Raw genomic sequence first — 24322 nt, 5'->3', positions numbered from 1 at the left:
CTGGTAATATAGTGCTGCATATGTAATAGGTATTTGAATGATTACAGACTATTTTTTTTTCCTACTCTAACCATTTCTTGTTTTGATTGTTCTTTGGTTTTAGCATCTTTCAGGGGATGTTTTAATTTATACCCCTAGTTTCACCTTTTGTCAAATTTTCTGTGGCTTCTAATCAATTGTAGCATTTGTCAATCTTGATGAGAAATTCTTAGCTCTCTTCAGCCTTCTAGTTTTATAAGTTTTTACTCATAGATTCTGAAGTTTCCATCTATTAACCCTTTTTTTCCCCACAAATTAAAATTATCCACTGATAAATATATAATATATACACTGATAAATGCACTGGTAAATATACTGATATGATTGGAAAATATCCTATAGCTTTAAAGTGGCCAACAATTACGATTTTGACACTTAAGTGACTTTCATGTATGGCAAATGAAATTAGCCCCGCTATTTTTTAGTTATATATCATGTCATTAAGTAATCTAAGTAAAACTTTATTTGGAATATTTTTTTCTCTACTTCTCAAGAAAGATAGGGAATTTGTGACATTACCGCATAAAATTTCTTTATCTCTCACTTATTAGGTAAGAATGACAGGTGTTACCTTTTGTAATTATCAGTAAGTATCATCATAATTGAAGCTATTAAGAATCAACATATGGGGTGCCTGGGTGGCTCGGTTGAGTTGCCCACTCTTTTTTTTTTTCTTTAACATTTTATTTATTTTTGAGAGACAGAACGTGAGTGAGGGAGAGGCAGAGAGAGAGGGAGACACAGAATCCGGAGCAGGCTCAAGGCTCTGAGCTGTCAGCATAGAGCCCGACATGGGGCTCAAACCCACAAACCGTGAGATTGTGGCCTGAACTGAAGTTGGATGCTTAACCAACTGAACCACCCAGCCACCCAAAGTGGCCCATTCTTGATTTCAGCTCAGGTTGAGATCCCAGGGTCATGGGATCAAGCCCTGAATCGGGCTCTGTGCTAAGTGTGGAGCCTACTTAAGATTCTCTCTCTCTCCCTTTGCCCTCTCCCCTGTTTGTGTTCTCTTTCTCTCTCTTTCTCTTTCTCTCTCTCTCTCTCTCTCTCTCTCTCTCTCTCTCTCTTTCTCTAAAAAACAAACAAAAAACATATAGCGAAAGGATTTTGCCCCGAGAAGTTTTCCCAAATAGACTCCATTTTATGTTGTGTTTCAGATTGGCTGCTGCTGAGAGTCAGGAGCCATGTGAAGTCACCAGGACACAGAATCCCAAAGTGCAATACATGGAAAATTAGTTCCAACCTGTATTGGACTTTGTAACATAGAGTAGGTTGAAATATAGCCAGGTGGTTTAGTAATGATTAAAGGGGTTTGATGGCCAATGATGCTTTCTGATGAGGCAAATTGGAATGTAAGAATTTATCCAAGCCTATCTGTGGGTAGAGTTAACTATCTCTTTTCTGTTTATGTTACCTAAGGTAATTTTCCTAAGGAAAAAAGACCCTTAAGTGCTTGCTAATTTATAATGTCCTTTTACGGGGCTGTTTAAATTTCAAATTGAAGTATTTATCCTTTGTAAGTTTTATATAGTTTTAATATTTAGTATTGTTTTAGTTTTATTTTTGTTGTTTTGACCAATACTGGACTTCTTTCTTCTTTTCAGGCATAAAACTCTTGTGTAATCAGCTTTTCTATATTTTTGATCTAAACACAGAGAATTAATAGAATGAGACAACTTTTTATGTCACAGATGGACTCAAGTCAACCATCGCCATGGTATAGGTATAAGAACAAATACTTGGAGGTGTTCTCAGAGCCTAGAGCTTACACCAGCTAGTTGATACTGAATCTGGGCTCTGAGAACACCCCACTCAAAATATACCATCTTTTAGAACAAAACAACTTAGGAATGAATTATCTTTCAGTGATCAGTTTACATAGTAGACTAAAAAAAGCCACTATTCTATACTTTAAGCATCTAATTAGTGTTCTTCAGTTCTTTGGTTAAAACTAAAATTATGGAAGATTTGGTTACTTGTAAAATGGTGTTTGACTCTGTAATAATTATATAACTTGTTAATTGAAACAGGTTTAGGAATTACTCAGGTTCAGCATAAAAATAGATCTAGTTACTGGGGCGCCTGGGTGGCTCAGTCGGTTAAGCATCCAACTTCAGCTCAAGTCATGATATCTCAGTTTGTGGGTTCGAGCCCTGTATTGGATTTTCTGCTGTCAGCATGGAGCCTACTTTAGATCCTCTGTCTGCCTCTCTCTCTGCCCCGACTTGCACTCTCTCTCTCAAAAACAAATAAACATTAAAAAAAAAAATTAGATCTACTTACCTAGATCAGTAACTCCAGCAATTTTTTTTTTCAACGTTTATTTATTTTTGGGACAGAGAGAGACAGAGCATGAACGGGCGAGGGGCAGAGAGAGAGGGAGACACAGAATCGGAAACAGGCTCCAGGCTCTGAGCCATCAGCCCAGAGCCCGAAGCGGGGCTCGAACTCACGGACCGTGAGATCGTGACCTGGCTGAAGTCGGATGCTTAACCGACTGCGCCACCCAGGCGCCCCTAACTCCAACAATTTTTGAGCATTTGTTGGACTCACTTATATTAGGCATTGGAGATGCCAACTTGAATAAAGTAAAGGACTTGGCTCCCTTGGCACTTAATTTTTTTTTTTTTTTTATCAAAGTGTGTATTTATTTTGAGAGGGAGAGAGAGAGAGAGAGAGAGAGAGCGAGCGAGCGAGCATGAGCAGGGGAGGGGCAGAGAGAGAGAATCCCAAGCAGGCTCTGTGCTGTCAGTGGAGAGCCCGATGTGGGGCTTGAACTCATTAACTGCGAGATCATGACCTGAGCCAAAATCAAGAGTCAGATGTTTAACCAACTGAAGCACCCAGACCCCCAAATTTCAACTATCCTTGACCTCTTAATTTATTGTACCCTCGTGTGGTAGTGATAGAAATTGCCTGTGGCTTTTTTTTTTTTCTGAATAATTTATTTATGTTGTTGTTTCAGGTTGGTGTCTCCAACTAGATTGTAAAGTTCCCAACACAATAACAGAGATGTTTATGTCTCACATTTTTTTTGAGTCTCCCTCCTTGATTAGCATATCCCATGTTATCAGTCAGTATTTGTTGATTTGAGTAGATGTGGTGTGGCCCTGATTTTCAACTCTCTCAGTATTTGCATTCCTTTTATGATCCTGAAATACAGTGTGTAGATGATACCATTAACTACACACGTAATTTAAAAAAAATTGTTAAAGTACCTAAATGCTCAGTGACTATGCTAAATGATATAATGAAGTAGTCAAATCAGGTATGTAATTAAGTAGACCATTTCTAAAACCAGTATGCCATCATTTTGAATGGGTATCACATTCCATTTACTCCAGAAACCAAGGCCAACCCCGATGCACACTGTGATCCGCGATGTCCCTTTTCTGACATTGCAGACCATGAGGGAGCTTGCTACATTCTATGTGAGGCTGTCCCAAATGACTATAGTTAGTTGCTGTGTGTTAGAATTGCTTAGATTTGGGCATTGGCCTGGGATGACCAAGGAATACTAGGACCATACCCACCAGATCTATATTTGCCCAAGGAAAAAAATTCCAGAGCAAAACAGAATAGTAAGTGTTCAGCCAGTAAAACTCAAAAGTGCCAAAGCTGAGGATAGATAAATGCAGAAACTAGATATAAACTCTGCTATGTGCTGTGGACTCTTGTCAGTTGCTGGAGCTATTGAGGTAAATAAGTGGTAAAAAGATAGAAAATAACTAAAAAAGTGAGTGGTTATATATTCGTCCTACAGCCCTGGTCCCCTTTTTTCAGGGAGCTCATATTCTGGTGGAGGAGATAGACAAATCTAACCAGTAATAGCCAGTTGTCCTAAGTGTTATGAAGTAAACAAAATGGGCTCAAATGGGAGAGGGACTTACTTTACATAGGGTAAGTTGGGAAGCTTTCTCCAAGGAGGTGATATGTAAGGTGATTCCTAAAAGATAAGCTATGGGGTGCCTGGGTGGCTCAGTCAGTTAAGCGTCCGACTTCAGCTCAGCTCATGATCTCATAGTTTGTGAGTTTAAGCCCCACTTCAAGCTCTATGCTGACAGCTCAGAGCCTGGAGCCTGCTTTGGACTCTGTCTCCCTCTCTCTCTGCCCCTCCACCGCTCATGCTCTGTCTCTCTCTGTCTCTCAAAAAATAAATAAACGTTAAAATAAATAAAAGATGAGAGGCTAGCCATGTGAAGGGAGGGTCAGGAGCTTTCTAAGCAGAGTGAATAGCATATGCAAAACCCTTGAAGAAGGGAAAAATTTACCTTTTTAGGAAAAAAGAAAGAAGGCGATTGTGACTAAATCCTGGCCAACGAGATGCAGGGGTTTAGAAGGTGTAGGAGAGGTGAGAGGGGCCTGGTCATACAGGCCTACAAATGAGGGCATTTGGAGCTAATTCTAAGTGCAAAGCAAACGAGTGCCGGGGTCTTAACATTTTAAAAAGATAGCTCTTGCTGCAGTAAGGAGAATGGGTCAGAGGCAAAGAGTCAACATTCTTTGAGAGGGAGACCAAAAGAGAGAATGACTAAGTTGTATAAGGGTGGTAGAAGGGTATAAAGAAGTGACATTTACATTGGGTCCTCCAAGAGAAGTGTGAATTGGGGCGTGGGAGAGCTGTGAGACCAGCTGGAGCAAAGGCAGGGAGATGTGTGGTGCATACTGGGAAAGCCGTAGAGATGGTGTAGCAGGGGTCTCATGCCAGATGTCGCATCCCCTCCACTGTTCTGAAATGCCATTTGCAGGTGATTCTTTTAAATGATTAAAATGCCCCAGCTACTAAAATACAGGGGAATTTAGACAGAAACATGTGACTCAATGTGTAATTATTCAAAGCCTGACTAGACTAGAAGTCATAATGAATTAATCAGATGCTTGTACCCACCTACAAAGGAAAGGTTCGATTTTGAAGAATTAAGACAAAATTCCATAGAATATTTCCAAGATTTTATATTTAACATTTTGAAATGAAGCTAAATTTAAGTATATTTGTACATACACACATAGAGTCACCACGATGAGACAACACAAGCACAGACTGATATTGGCGTATATATTGCTGAGCGCAAAGCCATGAGTTTCAGTGCTATTGGTGGCTTAGTTTTTCAAAATGGTGAACAACTCCTAATAAAACTGCAGAAACACAAACTATAATTCTCCCTCGACTTACTTAGTAATTGTGTTTCTCTGGAAAACTCAGTGTATATTAAAACTGTGCCAAAGATCCTTTGGTGACATGTGAAATGGAGTTGGAGTCCTAGTCTCAGAAAACTAAAACCAGGTTTTTTAGCAGCATGAAAATTGTACAAGATACAGAACCTTTCCTTGTTGTGTTGAGCTGTATCCCTGACCTCTATCCACTGAATACCGGTAGCACCCCCTCCCACTTGTTTTGACAAGAATGTCTGTATGTTTTTTAATAATACTGTCAAAAGAGCAGTGATATTCCTTAGTTTCCACATACAAAAATGGGTATAACCAACTTCAGTCTCATAAGGATTAAATGAGATGATACACGCAAAATGTTAGTATTGGGGTCTGACCTGTAAGGATTTAATAACCAGTAGTGACTAACAAGTAGTGATAACTTGTTAGCAAGTGAAAATATGGGTCTAGTCATAAATAGAAGAGAAATTAGGACTGGAGGTAAGATTTGGGAGTCATGCAGACAGGTTGCTTTAAACATTGTGAAATACCAGGCAGAAATTAAACAAGATTCAGTTTAAGAGGGATAAATGTAGGACCACGGCTTTTTCCTAAGATCTATTAATAAATCAAGGCTGAAGAGATATGGCTAGGCAACGGTTCAGAAGAAAAAGGCAGGCAAGCCCAAGATTAGCCATGATGTAATTCACTTGCTTGAGCAAACAACAAAAAACCCCCAAAACAAACAAAGCACTGACACTACATGGATGGTGCAGTGTTCAGGATGGAATGCTGCAGTCCCATATGCAGGGTTTCATGGAGGCTGTGTCTAGGGTTAGAGAGTCAGGCTTCAAGAGCACTATTGACAAAGATAGTTGAGAGGATAGCAGCTGGAGGGAAAAGTTAATGCTCCTGAGTTTAGGTACAAGAAGAGAAGGCATGACAGTTTTTCAGATAACTTAAAGATAGCAATTTTTGGCAGAAAAGAAAATAAACCTGTCTGTGTAAAGCGAATCTACGACCTTCTGTAAGTACAAGAAAGCAGATATTTTGTGGTGAGCAGCTGTTAAAAAAATTCAACCCAGTAAATTTCAAGATCTGACTGGCTTTATTAAATAAATCAGGCAGCATCCCATCTAGCAAGTAGTGGAGAGCTACAAAATGGAAGGTTTTTATAGGAAGGAAGATGGAGCAAGAAGTTATTAGCAAAGGTAAAAGTATAGGTTCAGGTAAAATCACCTTCCCTTCTGGGAATGGCATGGGGTTTTATCACGCAGATTACCTCGACTTCCTTTTGTGTGGAGTGGTTGGAGATGCTCCACGTGACAGATTACCTCCCTGGTGCTGACCAGAAAATTCCTGACCGATTAGTTAAAACTGCATTCTGGGGGAGGTTGAAACTGCAACTAGGTTAAATAGTAAGCCCTGGTTTGGTGATACGGCATGGAATAAGTGATTCCATCTTGGGCCAGTGGTTTTCTTTTTAACGGTCAATTAGATATTTGATTGCCCTTTTCAGGGATGGTGTAGAATAGAATTTTATGGATATAGATGATTTCTAAAGACTTTTCCAACTGTTGAAGTGGATGTGGGACTAGACTCCAGGGTGGATCACCCCACCAATCACCTTTACTAATTTCACTGGAATAGCAGCCTAACCAGGTCGCTTGTTTCTAGCAAGACTCAAGGTAGATTCCTCTTGGGCCCACTTTGATTTCAGACATTTGACTACCTATAAGTAACTGAACACAACTAGCAAGAAAACCTCAACTCTCTAAGAACCTGTGGGGGAGCGAGGGGACACAAAATTCTGTCTATATTGTGACAGATTTACCTTTTTTTCACCCTTTGGTTTTTCCACCCAATCTGTAGCTGAATTTTTGGTAGTTTAGGTCACCCTGATCTAATCATTCCAAAATAATTTTTCCTTTTTTTTTTTTTTTTTTTTTGTCATTGCTGTCAGGGAACCCCCTTGCCAGTTTCTCATATAACCCCTATCCCCCAGAGGGAAATCTTCCTTCTGTGATTCTTTGTGAAGCAATACTCTAGAACAGAATTTCTCACATGGGATTTGTCCATTGTCTCCCTCAAAGTATATGTGAAATTGTGTATAGTATGCATTTCTCTGAGGAGAAGCATGTTGACATTCATTATATATATATTATATAATTATATAGTATATAACATATATATATATATATATATATATATATATATATATATATATATATATATACATATAGGATTAAGAATCACTTGGGGCGCCTGGGTGGCTCAGTCATTTGGGTGTCCAACTTTGACTCATGTCATGATCTCATGGTCCTGGGATCGAGCCTCGTGTCGGGCTCTGTGCTGACAGATTCTGTGTCTCCTTTTCTTTCTGCCCCTGCCCTGCTCATGTTCTGTCTCTGTCTGTCTCTCAAAGGTGGAATAAGTGTTTAAAAAAAAATTTTTTTTTTTAAAAAATTTTTTTTTCAACGTTTATTTATTTTTGGGACAGAGAGAGAGACAGAGCATGAATGGGGGAGGCACAGAGAGAGAGGGAGACACAGAATCGGAAACAGGCTCCAGGCTCTGAGCCATCAGCCCAGAGCCTGACGCGGGGCTCGAACTCACGGACTGCGAGATCGTGACCTGGCTGAAGTTGGACACTTAACCGACTGCGCCACCCAGGCGCCCCCCCAAAATTTTTTTTTAAATTAAGAATCACTTAAGCCTCTTCTTAGGTAAGGCAAAGCTCTGTTTTTTGTTTCTATATTGCACGTCTTTCAGTTGCCTTTAGTTAAATTCCAAACTGAGTGTGGTGACTTGATCAACAAGGACCAGGTTAGTTGGAAACCTCTCCTAAGCTCCCTGCTTGGACCAAGAGCCTTCCTTTAGCGATTGTAGATCACCCTCTGCTCACTTCTGTCAGAGCACTTGCCACATTATATTGAAAGAGTTCATTTATGGGACTGTTTCCTATTATTAGATTTGAAGGGTAGCCCTGTGTTGTGTTGGTTGTTGTATTCTGCATCATACCAGGGATGTGGTAGGTGTTTGAAAATGTTCTGGACTGGAAACATTTACCAATAATAAACCAACAGTTTCTTTCCATCCCAAGCAACAAATGTTTTGAGCACTTACCCTGAGCCAAGTATTATTATGTTAGGCAACAGGAATTCAGAGGTAAGCTCCCTGCATGGAGCTTATGGGTCATACGTAAAGGGACTTGATTTTTGTAACTGTCTGGAGCAGCTGCATGTGAGCCATGTGCATAGGCATTTACAATAGCGCTTACCCTCCAAACCACGCCCCTTCTGTAACAGACATTAGTTATATGCACATAATCCACTCTTTTCATTACTCAAAACAAAAATGAAAACACTTTTTTCTAGTCTTGCTCAAAACTACCATTAAATGTCTCTCCAAAATCCTCTTTCTCTTTGACTGCAGCTGTTAATGGTTTGCTTTGAAAAATTGAAAATGTAGATTGAAGATACTGATAAAAAGAAGAGTCAGCATTTAGGATCATGTTCTGCACACAGAAGTGTGTTTTGTTTTGTTTTGGTTTTTCAAAACCCAATAGGAAAGATTCACGATTTTAAAAAACAAATGAAGGGCGCCTGGGTGGTTTCATCGGTTGACCATCTGACTTCGGCTCAGGTCAAGATCTCACAGTTTGTGAATTTGAGGCCCACATCTGCACTGTCAGTGCAGAGCCTTCTTGGGATTCTCTCTCTCTCTTTCTCTCTCTCTCTCTCTCTCTCTCTCTCTCTCTCTCTGCCCCTCCGCCATCCTCTCTCAAATAAACTTAAAAAAAGGGGGAGAAAGCTTTGTATCTGGTTCACTAGTGTGTTCTTTCTCTTTTCTAGCTTATACACTCTATAATTTCATGGATTTGCATTTATGTCAAACTGCATTTGTAGTTTTCCAACTTTTATTTATTTTTTTGTTTAAGTTTATTTATTTATTTTGAGAGAGACAGCATGAGTGGGGGGAGGGCATAGAGAGAGGTTGAGAGAGAATCCCAAGTTGGCTCTGTACTGCCAGCACAGAGACTGACACGGGGCTCGAACTCACAAAACCGTGAGCTCATGACCTGAGCCGAAACCAAGAGTTCTACATTTAACCGACTGAACCACCCAGGCACCCCCAACTTTCATTTAAAAGCAGGAACATCTCTTCTTCAACTTAAATAAGAGCCGAGCAGTTTGTTGAAAGCAAGAGGTTGGGGTGCCTGGGTGGCTCAGTCAGTTAAGCCTCCAACTCTTGGTTTTGGCTCAGGTCATGATCTCATAGTCTGTGAGTTCGAGCCCCGCATCGGGCTCTGCACCGACAGCACAGAGCCTGCTTGGGATGTTTTCCTTTCTCTCTGCCCCTCCCTCCCTCACTCTCTATCTCTCTATCAAAAGTAATAAATAAATTTTCAATAATAAAAGGAAAGAAAGAGACTTTGCTGCTACCCTCTGGCCCCTTAAGGAGATGCCAGGGGAGCCTGGTTTGAGAACTGCTGGACTAGATAGTATTTATGGGTCAGTAGTTGACTAGGGCATGATTTGTCCACAAAACCAGGCATAAGAAGAGCCAAGTCCAGAGCACTGTGCTGTCTCTGTTTTAAAGTTTATTATACTTGAGTTCATGACTTTGAGGAGCATAGCAGAAGTCATGTATGGATACGTATTTCAAAAGATAGGCTGTCTCTACCTGGAGATTCCGATTTAGTAGGTGTGAAAATAAGTCTCCAGCACCTATAGTTTTAAATAACTCCATCAGAACATGTTGTCATTAGAGTGCAAAAGGTTAATGCACTAGTTATGCCCAGAAATATCTACACTGCTTACAGAGAATATGGCTTTCTGGCTACCTCAGTTGAGAGACTTTTTGAAATGCCTTTATTTCCATTGTACTATTGTTCCTGCTGCCCAAGTGAGACACTCTTCCCCTAGATATATGCATAATTATGTCTATTGTTTATTTTCTGTCTCCAGCCTCTAAAATGTAAGCTTCATTTGTGTGGGCATGTTTGTTTTATTCAGTGATTCATCACAAGCTTCTAGAACAGTCAGTAAATATTTGTTGAATAACTATTATTAGTGAGATAATTCATGTATGTTATTAGTTTAAAATATTTCTTGGACTGCTCTGGAAACCTAACTTCCATCTGTAGCATTTTCTGTATAAGAGTGTTCCAAGTGCCAGAAAACAGATATGCAAGTGAAAATATGTAACACTACCATATAGAAGATTTGGTTCTTGATGGACTGTAACTTTATTTTCAAAACAGGGCGTGATATGGTCTGACTTTGGGTTTCCTGGAAGAAATGGACGGGAAAGTACATTGTGGATTGGCTCTATGGGGGCCCATACTCCATGTCATCTGGACTCCTATGGTTGCAATTTAGTATTCCAGGTACAAGGAAGGTAATGCACAGGTGCACATGGGGGAAAGAGAGAAAGAGAGAGAGAGAGAGAGAGAGAGAGAGAGGGAGGGAGGGAGGGAGGGAGTGTGTGTGTGCGTGTCATACAGAAAGAAGAATGAGGATCAGGCAGGTGTCAGACCCCAAGGTTTAGCCCCATTTCCACCCTGTCAGCCTGCCTCATGACCAGGGCAGATCTCTTAATCTCTCGTCCAGTTTCCTCCTTTTTGAAGTAAGGGGAGCAGTTCAAATGATGGTTTCCATGTGTCTCTCAGCCATGATCAGGCTTACCTTCAGACACCTGATCCTAGAGCTCCAGGATCCCACTCCCCATTCAGCTAGACAACTGCCTAGTGTCTGCGTTTGTAGTTTTCAGACTTCTATTTAAAAGCAGGAAGACCCTTCCTTCAAACCTAAATAAATAAGAGCAGAGCTGTTTGGTGAAAGAAAGAGGCTTTGCTCCTACCCTAAGGCCTCTGAGGAGATGCCAGGGAGCCTGGTTTGGGAACTCTGCTGCATGAGATGGTATTTGTGGCCCCTTTGAAGTCTAAATTTTAGTCTGTGCCTACGTGTAGACAGTGCCATATCTTATTACTTTAGGTAAGTTCTTTTCCATGTGTCTGTAGACCTTGAGATATATAAGGGTAAGTCAGGCAATATTTTTAATAGTCCCTGGTTCCGGGAGTTCCCTGAGAGTTTACGTGTTTCTGCCGTTGGAGGATTATTCAGAATGTTTTACGTACAGCCTTATTTTCCCCTAATTAGTGATGCTCCAGTCTCCTTTCCTGGCCTTTTGGAACATTTACAGGATGGTACAGAGGGAAAAACAGAAATGGATATTTCCAAGTTCTCAAACTCTTTAGACATGAAAAGGATTATAAGTGGTTCCAAAAGAAACAGTAAATAAGTGTGTGAATAGATTTCACATGCAAAGTATTTTGGAAACTTTTTGAAACTCTTAAAACATGGTATAAGATAGTCTACTTCTGGATTCATTAAGTCTTTCTAAAGGGCATAGAGTGTTTTGGATACATTATTAAGTATTCATTGTGGATGCCACAATGATCGTGTGCATGGTCCTTGCCCTTATGGAGTTCATAGTCTGAGCCTTAAACTTGGTAAGAGAGGTATTGTTGTAAGTAGCTATTTTGCATGTGTTCTGAATTGGGAAAGAAATTCAGTTAGGAAAACATTACAAAACAAAAAACAAAAAAAAACCCTTGTGTTCTTTCTGTGATATAGCAGGTACCATGTGTTACAGTAGGAATGGAGGTGAATGAGTAAGATCCCTCTCTGCCCTGAGTGAGTTTATAGGAGTACAGGCAAGCCCACAGGTAGCTGTGATAGAAGGCAGAATGAACATGCCCTTCAGGAAGGTTTCAAAAGAGCTGTGGTACTGAAAAGTGGGATAGCGTTCCTGCTGGAAAGTTGAAGATTTCAGAGAAGAGCTGCCATTTATTTATGTTAGGCTTTAAAGAAAGGGTGAATGTTCAAAAGACATGGGTGGGAGGAGCAGAAGGACCAGCATGAGCAGAGCCCTAGGAAAATATGGGGTATATAGAGAACCCTGTGAGTCATCCTGTGTTAAATTGTGCATTGGAAGCAAAGGGATCATCAGGCAGGAAAGGGAAGTTGGAGCCTGAGGTTGACTTCCAAGCAAATACCTCTTACTCTCTTTCAGCATGAAGGACAATGAGAGGTTTTTTGATCAGGGAATGACATGGTGATTGACCACTTTTTCTGACTGATAAGAGAAGGATGCATATGCAGTTGACTCTTGAACAATGTGGGGGTTAGGGGTGTCCACCCCCTGCGCAGTTGAAAATCCACATATAACTTTTGACTCCCTAAAAACTTAACCACTGTTGACTGGAAGCCTTACCAATAACATAAACAGTTGATTAATACATATTTTGTATGTCTGAGGTATATATACTTATTCTTACAATAAAGTAAGGTAAAGAAAAGAAAATGTTATTAAGAAAATCATAAGTAAGAGAAGATATATTTACAGTACTGTACTGTATTTGTTGAAAAACCATCTGGGGCACCTGTTTGGCTCAGTTGATAGAGCATGTGACTCTTACTCTCGAGGTTGTGAGTTCAGACCCCACATTGAGTACAGAGATTTCTTAAAAAGAAAAGAAAAAAAAGAAAAAGCATCTGCACATAAGTGGACCTGTGCAGTTCAAACCTATGTTGTTGAAGGGTTGACTGTATATTACATTTTAAGCCAAACAAAAGAAATTGTATGGGACTGTTACCATTATGGGTATTCCTGTGGGAACACAGCCATGAGGCAGAGGTAGGAGCTGGGAGCTGAAGAGGTCAGGAGATCTGTGACCTAGTTCTGGGTCCACCACTATCCACTGGTCTAGTGAATGACGCTGAGCAAGTACTGGGTTCCTCTTCCACTACTTTGAAAATGAAATTAGACTGATGATCTCTTAAGAGTTATTCCAGCTCTAATGTTCTAAACATAATAAATGCCGAGAATTCTCCCAAACTATAGTCATAGCTATAGTGAAATGGAGCAGCTTTATCATCTCTAAGGCAAAATAAGACTTTGGTGTCTACTTCTTAGTTTGAAAATAGCAGCCAACTGCTTCCTCGTCCTGAAAGGAATGCAATGGCCCTACTGTAACTGTAACCGTAACTCCAAGGGGGTCACTAGAGAGCTTTAAGTCTTTTCTCAGAGTAGTCTTTCTCTCTCTCTCTCTCTCTCTCTCTCTCTCTCTCTCTCTCTCTCTCTCTCTCTCCTTCCTTGTCTGTGTATCTTCTTGTGTTATACTTATCCCTTCTTTGCCTCAAATGTCCCCCCTTTATTGGCTGGAAGTGTGGGTGTGCCTAGTGTTTTGCGATTTAAAATTTATCACCTCCATTTTTCAAAAATACTGAAGTGACTGAAACATCTTACAGTTTTCTCTATTTGAAAATTCCTGTATTATATCAGTCTTTAGCTGTGGATCATCATTTGTGCATTTCTCTTCCTCATGGATTAACCTAACACAGGTTTCACTTAAGGAATTTACAATCCAAACTGGGAGAAGTCTAGAAACTATTTGGTGGATAATACTGTGGGTGGCTCCTGGAGAAGATGAGAATACAGATATTTGAAAGGGAGGGGTTATTCAGGGTAGCTCTGGAATCAAGGACAGAATCTGACTGATGAGGAGGCAGACTCTGATCTGAGATAAGAAAGAATGATCTTACAAACTAGATCCTGTCCCAGCAATAGGGCTGTCTCACGGCATCAGGAGATACCCACTAGTTGCTACCTTACCTGCACCCCTGTCTGCATAGGAGATTCCACCACTGAGAGATGGGCCCAGTGACCACTGAGATTGCTTTTGTATTCCTTTATGGACTGAATGAAAATGAACACTTAGCTACTGCCTTCTTAGGTGTTTTGTCTCAAGTTCAGAGTATTAACTTACATCTTTTTTTTTTTTTAATTAGGAAAAGATGGCATCTCTTTCCACCTGAAGATACTCCTTTCCTTTATCCAACTAGAATCCCTTATGAAGAATCTAGTGTGTTCAGTAAAATCAATGTTGTCAATCCTGATTTAAAACGTTTTCCTCGGTTCTGCAAAGCTCGAAGACATATGGTTACCCTGAATCCAGGACAGGTAATGGGGGCTTTAAAACACTGATGACCTGTCAGCACACACCCCAGCTGTAACTTCTCTCATGTCCTTATGCCACATGCCCCACCACCAGTACAAATGAGAATGATTTTCTTCCCTGCTGCTCTGCTATTAGAAGGTTTCAGACATATACTTCTTAGTTTCACAGGTCCTGGAACTATGGGAAAAGGGAATATAGCTCCTCCTACTAGTGAAGAGGAGAATGAACTTTGGAGGAAAACAAGAACTCCCCGTGTTTTGTTTTGTTTTTGTTTTTGTTTTAATTTTTTTTTTAACGTTTATTTATTTTTGAGACAGAGCATGAACAGGGGAGGGGCAGACACAGAATCGGAAGCAGGCTCCAGGCTCTGAGCCATCAGCCCAGAGCCCGACACGGGGCTCGAACTCACGGACTGTGAGATCGTGACCTGAGCTAAAGTCGGACGCTTAACCGACTGAGCCACCCAGGCGCCCCTGTTTTTTTTTTTTTTTTTAATTTGAGAGAGAACATGCATGAGCAGGGGAGGGAGGGAGGGAGGGAGGGAGGGGAAGAGAGAGAGAGAGAGAGAGAGAGAGAGAGAGAGAGAGAGAGAGAGAGAGAGAGAGAGAATCCCAAGCAGCCTAAATGCCCAGCCTGGAGTCTGACGTAGGGCTTAATCTCATGAGCCGTGAGATCATGACCGGAACCGAAATCAAGAGTCAGACATTCAATTGAGCCACCCAGGTGGTCCTAACAGTCATTATTAATAATGTTAAGAGAAAGTGTCAAGGCATGGGTACTAGAGCAACTTTGGAATATTTATTCACAATTAGTATCTTTCCAACTATACTAGAACATAAATGCAGGTTGGAATGCATCCAAGTGATGGGGTAACAAAAGCAGAATGAACAGAGAATGATTTGCTGTTAAGCAAGAATGGATGTTCCTTTTACAAAGGACTGTCTCTGAAATATTCCAAAGATTTTGTTCTTAGTGCTTCGGTCCAGTGGGGAAAATCACCTTTGCAACATTGGCATTTGCTGTCTGGTATTTTATTAACAATTTGAAAAGTTTTTTAGGTTCTTTAGGAGATTTTATTTCCTCAAGTGCTCCTCTCCCCTGCCTGTTTTCTTCCTTCACTCCCTTCTCACTGGCTCTTTTCCTGCTTCCTTCATTTATGAGTACAAATAATGTAACTTGACAAAGTTGCTTCAACCCGTTAGCTGTCACTCCCTAGACACCTATCCCCCAGCCTCTGACAACCACTCATCTCTTTTATATCTCTATAGATTTACCTAATCTGGACATTTCACTTAAGGGCAGTCGTACAAGTGGCCTGTTGTGTCTGGCTTCTTTCACATAGCACCAGGCTGTAGAATGTTGTCAGTACTTCACTCCTCTTTATGGCTAAATGTATTTCATTCTATGGATATACATTTTGCTTATCCATTGATCAGTTAATGGACATTTGGGTTGTTTCCACTTTTTGGCTATTATGAAGAATATGGACACTTGAGTACAGTTTTTGAGTGAACATATGTCTTCAGTCCTCTTGGTTGTATACCTAGGAGTGAAATTGCTGGCAGTGATATGGCAGCACTGTGTTTAACTTTTTGAGGAATTGCCAAACTTTTCCACAGCAGCTACACCATTTTACATTCCCATGAAGCAATGTGTGAAGGTTCTGATTTCTTCACATCCACACCAACACTTGTTATTTTCCATTATTACTATCATTATCACTATTTTATTATTCTAGCCATTCTAGTGGACGTGGAGTGGTTGGTAATTCATTTGTCTTCTGTTTTCATAGCCAGATTTGAATGTGTGGTTCTATTATATCAGTGTGTCTTATATTCTGCTCATTCTTTAATCTACCAATGACTGGTTCCCTCTCTTACCACTTTACTGAAAGTATAACCTGATGGGACATTTATGACCTCCTAATGACTAAGTACAGTAGCCCTTTTTAGGGCTCAGTTCTCCTAAAAGGTGCTTCTTCCCATATCGTAGCTCCACTTTGTTCATAGCAAATGCCACCAGTTTTCTAAATCTCTGAAGATCATCCTATCTGCTCTGCCCAACTTCCATGGGTGCTAATCTCATATTGCATCTGGACAAATGCAATCCTTCTTGACTCTGTCTGTTGCTTTTGTTTACTAAATCTTCCATTTTAAATCTTAACATTTAATAATTAGACCATTATAAGAATCTCCTGTCCTTCCTAGGCTCTCCCATAATGTCTCTATTCTGACTATCCCCCTACTAAAAACTTCTTAGCAACTCTTTAATGCTTACAGAGTAATATCCAGATTTTTTATTCTGAATTCAGGGCCCTCCACTGGCCCTACCCTAACTCTCCCACCTTATCTCCCATTACTCTGTCTGTAATAGTAAGACTAGCCTACTTGCTGTACCTCAACAGCCCCACCTCCCTGTGCTACTTCTGCCTCCTGACATGTCCTCATTCTTTCCTCTGTCTACATTCTCTCCTAACCCTGGTTCAGACCGCACTTCCTCCATCTGGGCTGCCCCTGCCCTCCCTGCTTCCTGCCTGCATCTCCCACCTCTGACGTTCTCTAGCACCAACGTCTGATCCTCTAAGTTATCACTTATCCAGTGCTCCCTTTCCACCTATTGTTTCTTCATTGGCTTCATTTTTAGACCATGAGAAGACAAACTACTTCCTATATTTTTACCTATGCCCTCTTTCAGAATGCGTACAACTAGTTTGCATTGGAAAGGAGGAAAACTTAGAATCTCAGAGTCCTTTACTAATATTTAGATGCAGACAGAACAGGTTTAGGATTAAGGAGACTGGAAAGCTAGCAATATTCTTTGTAGAAGATATGAACTTGTCAGTTAAAAAAAGGAATACAAAGATTGCGTGTTTGTTTTTGTTCCCTTTCCGACAGCAATGTTACTATAAATTTGTATGTATTCCTAGCAGTTTCAGCTAGGGTCTGATTCTGACATAAAAACAAAATGTGCTGTTCTTGTGCTAACTTACTTTTTGTTTGCTTTTCAGGTTCTGTTTGTTCCCAGACACTGGTGGCATTACGTAGAATCCATCGATCCCGTCACTGTCAGTATAAACTCATGGATTGAGCTGGTACTTTTTTTTTTTTTTTTAAGTAAATGTAATCCCTGCTTTTAAGGTATATATAGTCTGTCTATAAAAAAAGTTCCAGTATTAACTTTGGTTTGATATGCTATCATTGATGTATTCTATGCTGTGTTAATGGGTATTTAGGTTGGAATTAGGATTCTCGGTGATGCACCATTCTTTCTTTTAAGGGCACATGATGGGCCCCAATGTTGGTGTGCAGGGTCTTCTCCTTTGACTGGTGTTATTAGGAGAACTGTGTTGGGCCTGTCTAGATCTGCCGTGTATGTTCCACATTACCAGTCCTTTCTATACCATCTGGGCCAGAGATAACTGCTTCTTGGTTCAGGGTCCTTATTACTAATTGCACAATTCTTTGTCCTGGCTTATACATTTCCTTAAAGTAGAGTCTTTGAGTGCCAAGACTTTATCATTTCATTTCTGCCAGAGGACTTTTCCCTGAAATATGCCCTGCTTAATCCTGGTCACCTGCTCTACTTGACAATGAAAATGGCTGCCCAGTGTGGTTCAACCAAGGCCTTCATTGCACCTGTGCCTCTTTAACCAGAGGCTTTGATTGCAAAGGTTTTGAATGCACCTCTCGTTTCTCTTTGGCTACTGTATCCTCCCCTTGGGATTTCCTCATCCTTTGGTAATGGGGAGGGCTTTGTCATGGGTGGAGCATAATGAATACTAATCACAAGAAGCTGTACTATCGGGATTAGGTGAGAGGAACGGTGGGAGATTTGTAGACTCAGTTACTCAGTTCTGCTGGTAGCATGCTGAGTTGTAGTTGGGGCAAATGTCAAAATACCATCCACTCCCAGTCCTGACAGTGCTTCACTCTCAAGGTAGCTCTTTTCATTGTTAAATAGTGGAGCTGTCACCCGCCTGCTTATCAATGTACCGATTATTTCTGAAACTATGCACATTTTTTTTTTAAGTAGGCTTCATGCCCACTGCAGAGCCCAGTGTGGGACTTGAACTCACGACCCTGAGATCAGGACCTGAGCTGAAATTAAGAGTCAGCCATTTAACCGGTTGAGCCACTCAGGCACCCTGAATTTTTTTCTTTTTTAAATATTTGAAGATACCTGCCATATGTCTCCTTAAATTTTTCTTTCCCAGGCTCAAAACCTCTGGTTTCTTTAATACTGTTTTTTATATGACTTTTATTTTTTTCCAGATTCTTCACCATTTTGGTCATAGACTTTCGAACTTGGTAGGTTTAAGTTTCAGGTCTGTACCTTTATTAGCTGGCTAACCTAGATAGTTAGCTAATCTCATTAAGCCTAAGTTTCCTCACTTGCAGAATGGAGATTATGATTGCACCCACCTCAGTAGGGTAGTTGTGAGACTGAAGTTGGGGAAAACTAATCCGCTGCCTAACACATGGGAAGTGTTTAAAAACAGAAATTGCTATGAGGAGGAGGAAGGACTCTTATGTCAAGAGTAGCCCTCCTAATGTACAAATACCAGGAGGCCTCAGTTCATGGAATATGATTTCTGTCTCACATGACTTAGATCCTGAATTTATTCAGTGCTGCTTATAATATTGCAGTAGCCTTTAGGAATCTGATCTCACTTTGGGTTCATATTCAGCTTGAGAATATCCAGTGCTTTTGTTCACATGATCAGCTTCCATGTCTGGCTGCCCTCCCTTGTGAAGCTGTAAAGCTGGTTATTTAAACCTGCATCCAGGACTCCAGTCACCTCTCTCAGCTGTTGTCATGGTCATTTCATTGAGCATTCCAGCTTGCCAAGATAGTTTTGAATTTGGTTCTCTTCTGTGTTGTTAGTGAACTCCTTCAAGCGGGCCTGTGCCCTTTTGATATGTCCTCATTCATCCTAGAATGTATCCTTGCTTTCTAGTACAAGAAGATATCTTAGGATTGCCTTGGATTTTCCTTGCCTCGCACTTGGAAATCAGTAATTTCTCCAAGTGGTCATGGTTCGTTTCAGTGAGGGATGGTACTTAGAAACTGAGATTGGGGCTCTGAGGCTGTCGTTCGTTTTTACTGGTGTGTCACTGTTTCCAGACCTTTAAGTGATAAAGCTAGATTGTAAGATAGGTAGGTAGGTAGATAGGTAGATATGGATATATTTATATTTCTAATTCAAGATTAATATTATAAATTTTTTCCCTATTTGTTTCTGTGTTTTTATCTCTTCTCTTACACTGAAAATCCAGGTCCATCCTTACAGTAACATCTGCTTATTTCCTTTATTCACCTATATATGTTTAAGATGTTCACATTTGCAGTTTCAAAATTCCAATATCAATATTACTAACCACAAAACTTGCAAATAAAATTTAAGATTCTTTTTGGTCCTTTTTATTGTTAGGCCATATTCCAGTAAGGGGGTACAAAGTACTGTGTTTAGAAATTACTGTGAAGGGATTCTTTTCACTTGTGGTCATGTTACTAATTTTAGGTAGATATGTTTGTTTCAGTTTGTTTTCAACATTAGGATTTACTTTTTTTCCCATTTTGACCTAATTTAATATTTTGAATACGTTAATCATTTAACTTGTTAAAATGGTATTGAAAAGAATATGTAGAGAATTCTCCTTTTCCTCTCTGTCCCCTCCATTCCATCCTTCTTCCCTTGGGCAGGGCTCTGTTTTTAATTATTTCTAGTTTATCATTCCAGTGTATCTTCTTTGTGAACATATATGGAAATAATTAAGTAAATGAACAAATATATTTATGACTTTATATGTGAATAAGAATATAAACAAACCTTTATATATTTGATTTATATGCTTATCCATATATATTCCCTCTTAGTTCCTCTCCTTTCTTACACAGAAAGTAATAAGTTACAGTGTTCTGCACCCTGCTTTTTTCACACAACAATACTATTCTGAACTTGACTACATGATATTACAGAGATATCTTCACTTTTTTCCCCAACAGCTATTCAGTACCCCATTATATGGCACAGAATCATTTATTCACTGGTTCCCATGTAGATGGATGTTTGGGTTGTTTCCAGCCTTTTGTAATTAGAAATAGTGCCAGTGAGTAACCTTGCGCACATGTTGTTTTATATTTGCCAGGAGAGTGTCTTTGGGTAGTCTTTTTTTTTTTTTTTCAACGTTTATTTATTTTTGGGACAGAGAGAGACAGAGCATGAACGGGGGCGGGGCAGAGAGAGAGGGAGACACAGAATCGGAAGCAGGCTCCAGGCTCTGAGCCATCAGCCCAGAGCCCAACGCGGGGCTCGAACTCACGGACCGCGAGATCATGACCTGGCTGAAGTCCAACGCTTAACCGACTGCGCCACCCAGGCGCCCCAAGGGTAGTCTTAAAAGTGGGTTAGCCAAATCACGAGGTAAATGGATCTTTAATTTTGTTAGGTTTTGCCAAATTCTACTTTACAGTGATTGTGCCATTTTGCATTTCCATCAGTAGTACATGATGTGTTTCTTTCCTCCACAGCCTCACCAACAGGATATATTGTTGAACGTTATTGCTTCTGATTTCTGAATCATGGTTAGAAAAACATTTCCTTTTTCCAGGTCATAAAGGAGTTTAGAACTTGGATTGTTTCATTTTTTTACATTTAGGTCTCTCATCCACTTAGTGGTTTTTACTAATGTATGATGTAAGGTTGCGATCTATTTTTTTTTAAATTTTTTAATGTTTATTTATTTTTGAGAGAGAGAGAGAGCGCAGTAGAGGGGCAGAGAGAGCAGGAGAAACAGAATCCAAAGCAGGCTCCAGGCTCTGTGCTGTCAGCACAGAGCCCAAAGCAGGCTCGAACTCACTGACGGTGAGATCATGACCTGAGCTGAAGTCGGAAGCTTAACCGACTGCGCTACTCAGGCATTCTGAGATCTATTTTTATCTTTTACCAAATGATAATAGAATTGTCAGGGACATCATTTATTTTAAAGTCTGTCTTTTCTCTGGTGATTTGAAATGTTGCTTTAATCATATACTAAATATCTATGTGTATTCGGTTGGGTCTATTTCTTCCATTGGCCTTTCTTCATGTTCTTTCAACACTTCACCCTGTTTTATCTAGAGAAGTCTTACAGTATGGTTTTAGTATCTGTAAGGCCAGAAACCTTTTTTTTTTTTTTGCCGTGTTTCCCTGACTCTTCTTGAATTTGTTTTTTCATGTGATCTTTAGAGTCAGTTCATCTACCTTCAGGGAAAAAAATGATTGATATTTTTATTCCATTTATATTAAATTTTATATGAGCTGTATGGTATTGAAATGTCCTATCCAGGAATGAGATATCTTTCTTCTCGTCCAAGTCTAGTTGTCTTTGTTCCAGGATTGTTTTAAAGTTTTCCTCACATTGGACTTACACATTTCTTTTCAAGGTTTATTCCTGCGCATTTTATCTTTTTTTGGCTGCTATGGTAAGTGAGGTGGGTCTTCTCTTCCATTATATCATTTGAGTGGATGTTGTTGGTGTATATGAAGACTATTGATTTTTGTGTTAATTTGAATTATTTTCTTGTGTGTAGTGATTTTTTTATTGACTTTCTTGGGTTTTAAGGTATCTCTCAGATTATCTGAAAATTAAGATACTTTTACCTGTTCCTTTCCAATTGGTTTTCCTGTAGTTATTTTCCTTTGTCCAATCACATTGGCTAGTACTTCCAAATCAATAATACAAAATAATGGAGATAGGGGGCATCCTTGTCTTTTTCTGATTTTAGAGAGAATTCTGTAGTGATTTTTCTTGAAGTAAAATGCTGGATTTGTGGGTGAGTTTATATATATATATATATTATCAGGTTAAGTATCTGTCAATTCATTACTTATTTTGTTGGGGTTTTTTTAATTCAGGAAAGGTGTTAAACTTTGTTGAATGCCTTTTAAGCGTCGATGGAAATGATCAAATAAGACTCCTCTTTAGTAAATATTTGGTATTTGAGTAAATTAAATCAATGGATTTTCTAGTACGGGCCATCAATTTCTGGAACAAATCATACTTGGTTGTGATGTATTCTTTCTTAACGTACTATATAGAATACCATTTGTTCCTGTTTTATTTAGATTTGAGTTCACCTGGCCCCAAGAGTTTAAAAGCCTTCACTATGGTCTTTTTAGAAGCTTGTTATGTACTGTCTGTTCAGCTGTCTCTCTTAGAATTTTTCAAAGGATTGGTGTCATTGAGTATATAAAGTTACACTGACTTAAAGTAGATGATTTCTGTCCTTCACCAAGCCAGAAATGTAGTTCCTTCTATAACTTCTATATACTTCACAGTTCATTCATTCTTCCTTGAAAAACTGGAATGCAGATTAGGAGCTGAGTAATTATATCTTCCTCTGTCATGTGTTGCTTTTATCCTTATCTCTTCAAGCACTGAACCATAGTTTTTTCACGTTGCCAAATTTGACTCCAAAAACCCTTAGGTTTTAAAACGTAAAATATTCGGTAACTCAGGCAAACTCCTGACTCTGGTATTCTTGTCACAAGTCACATAGATTTGGGGAAAAAAGTAGAAATTTTAGTTCTGTTCAGGTGGTACAATATTCATCTGTTCTTTGTTTCTCTGTTAAAGTGGTGCAGATTCTATTTTAATATTTTCCAAAGGATAAAGTATATTCTCAATCCTTCTCAATTGTGCCTTTTAAAAATCTGTTTCTTTTAGTATTCCTCCGTATTCTTTTAGTATTGAAATATATTTACTTTATTAATATTTTCCCCCAAACTTTAAAGAATATTTTTGTTAATGTTTTAACAACTTTCCTCTTGCTCTAATAATTTTTCCATTTTTGTATCTTATTGTATTTATACATGTAAAATAATATATATGTAACATATTTGTAATGGTGTAATTTCACTCATCCCCCCCACTCCTCTCCTTTCTGGATGAAGGGTAGGGGGAGGTACAGCCTTCCAGTTATGGAATGAATGAGTCACGGGGATGAAAGGTACAGCATAGGGAATAGAGTCAGTGGAATTGTAGGAATGTTGTATGGTGACAGATGGTGACTACACTCGTGGTAAGCATAGCAGTGTATAAGTTGTTGAGTCACTATGTTGTACACCTGAAATGAATGTAACATTGTGTGTCAATTATACCTCAATTAAAAAAATTTCTTGGAGGTTTTTGAGAGCTTCGAGGAGTTTTACTTCTTTTACTAGTTTTGGTAGCTTTAAAAAAGTGCAGCTTTTTAAAAGCCCATTAAGAAGCAAATGGACTAGAATAGAACTATTTTAGGATCCCAAATAAGTGCATTTGAATACTCTGTGGAAAAACAATAAAGCGTGAAGTTCAGAAATTTTAAGTATATTCAGGAATTGTGCGATCAATTATGGAAAGAGCCTAAATGTCCATCAACTGATGAATGGATAAAGAAATTGTGGTTTATATACACAATGGAGTACTATGTGGCAATGAGAAAGAATGAAATATGGCCTTTTGTAGCAACGTGGACGGAACTGGAGAGTGTTATGCTAAGTGAAATAAGCCATACAGAGAAAGACAGATAACATATGTTTTCACTCTTATGTGGATCCTGAGAAACTTAACAGGAACCCATGGGGGAGGGGAAGGGAAAAAAAAAAAAAGAGAGGTTAGAGTGGGAGAGAACCAAAGCATAAGAGACTCTTAAAAAATGAGAACAAACTGAGGGCTGATGGGGGGTGGGAGGGAGGGGAGGGTGGGTGATGGTTATTGAAGAGGGCATCTTTTGGGATGAACACTGGATGCTGTATGGAAATCAGTTTGACAATAAATTTCATATATTTTTAAAAAAAAGTGAATTGGGGCGCCTGGGTGGCTCAGTCGGTTGGGCGTCCGACTTCAGCTCAGGTCACAATCTCGGGGTCCGTGAGTTCGAGCCCCGCATCGGGCTCTGGGCTGATGGCTCAGAGCCTGGAGCCTGCTTCCGATTCTGTGTCTCCCTCTCTCTGCTCTGCCCCTCCCCCGTTCATGCTCTGTCTCTCTCTGTCCCAAAAATAAATAAACGTTAAAAAAAATTTTTTTTAAGTGAATTGATTTCATAACAAAAAAAAAAAAAAGGAATTGTGCGATCATACTA

General features: G+C 39.6%; 1 protein-coding gene across 3 annotated transcripts in view; it reads left to right on the top strand.

Moving 5' to 3' along the window:
• HSPBAP1 (HSPB1 associated protein 1) overlaps positions 1 to 24322 on the top strand; it is a 58903-nt gene that overhangs the window by 30486 nt on the left and 4095 nt on the right. For all 3 annotated transcript variants that reach the window (XM_011285917.4, XM_011285916.3, XM_045037023.1), the window contains exons 4-6: positions 10457 to 10593; positions 14049 to 14220; positions 17226 to 17309. In XM_011285917.4, the coding sequence (XP_011284219.2) occupies positions 10457 to 10593; positions 14049 to 14220; positions 17226 to 17309 (393 nt within the window). The remainder of the gene's footprint in view (positions 1 to 10456; positions 10594 to 14048; positions 14221 to 17225; positions 17310 to 24322) is intronic.

This window comes from Felis catus, chromosome C2 (genome assembly GCF_018350175.1).
Source record: "Felis catus isolate Fca126 chromosome C2, F.catus_Fca126_mat1.0, whole genome shotgun sequence".
NCBI lineage: Eukaryota > Metazoa > Chordata > Mammalia > Carnivora > Felidae > Felis > Felis catus.
The sequence above is the reverse complement of the archived record's forward strand: the minus strand, read 5'-3'. Positions and strand labels throughout refer to the sequence as shown.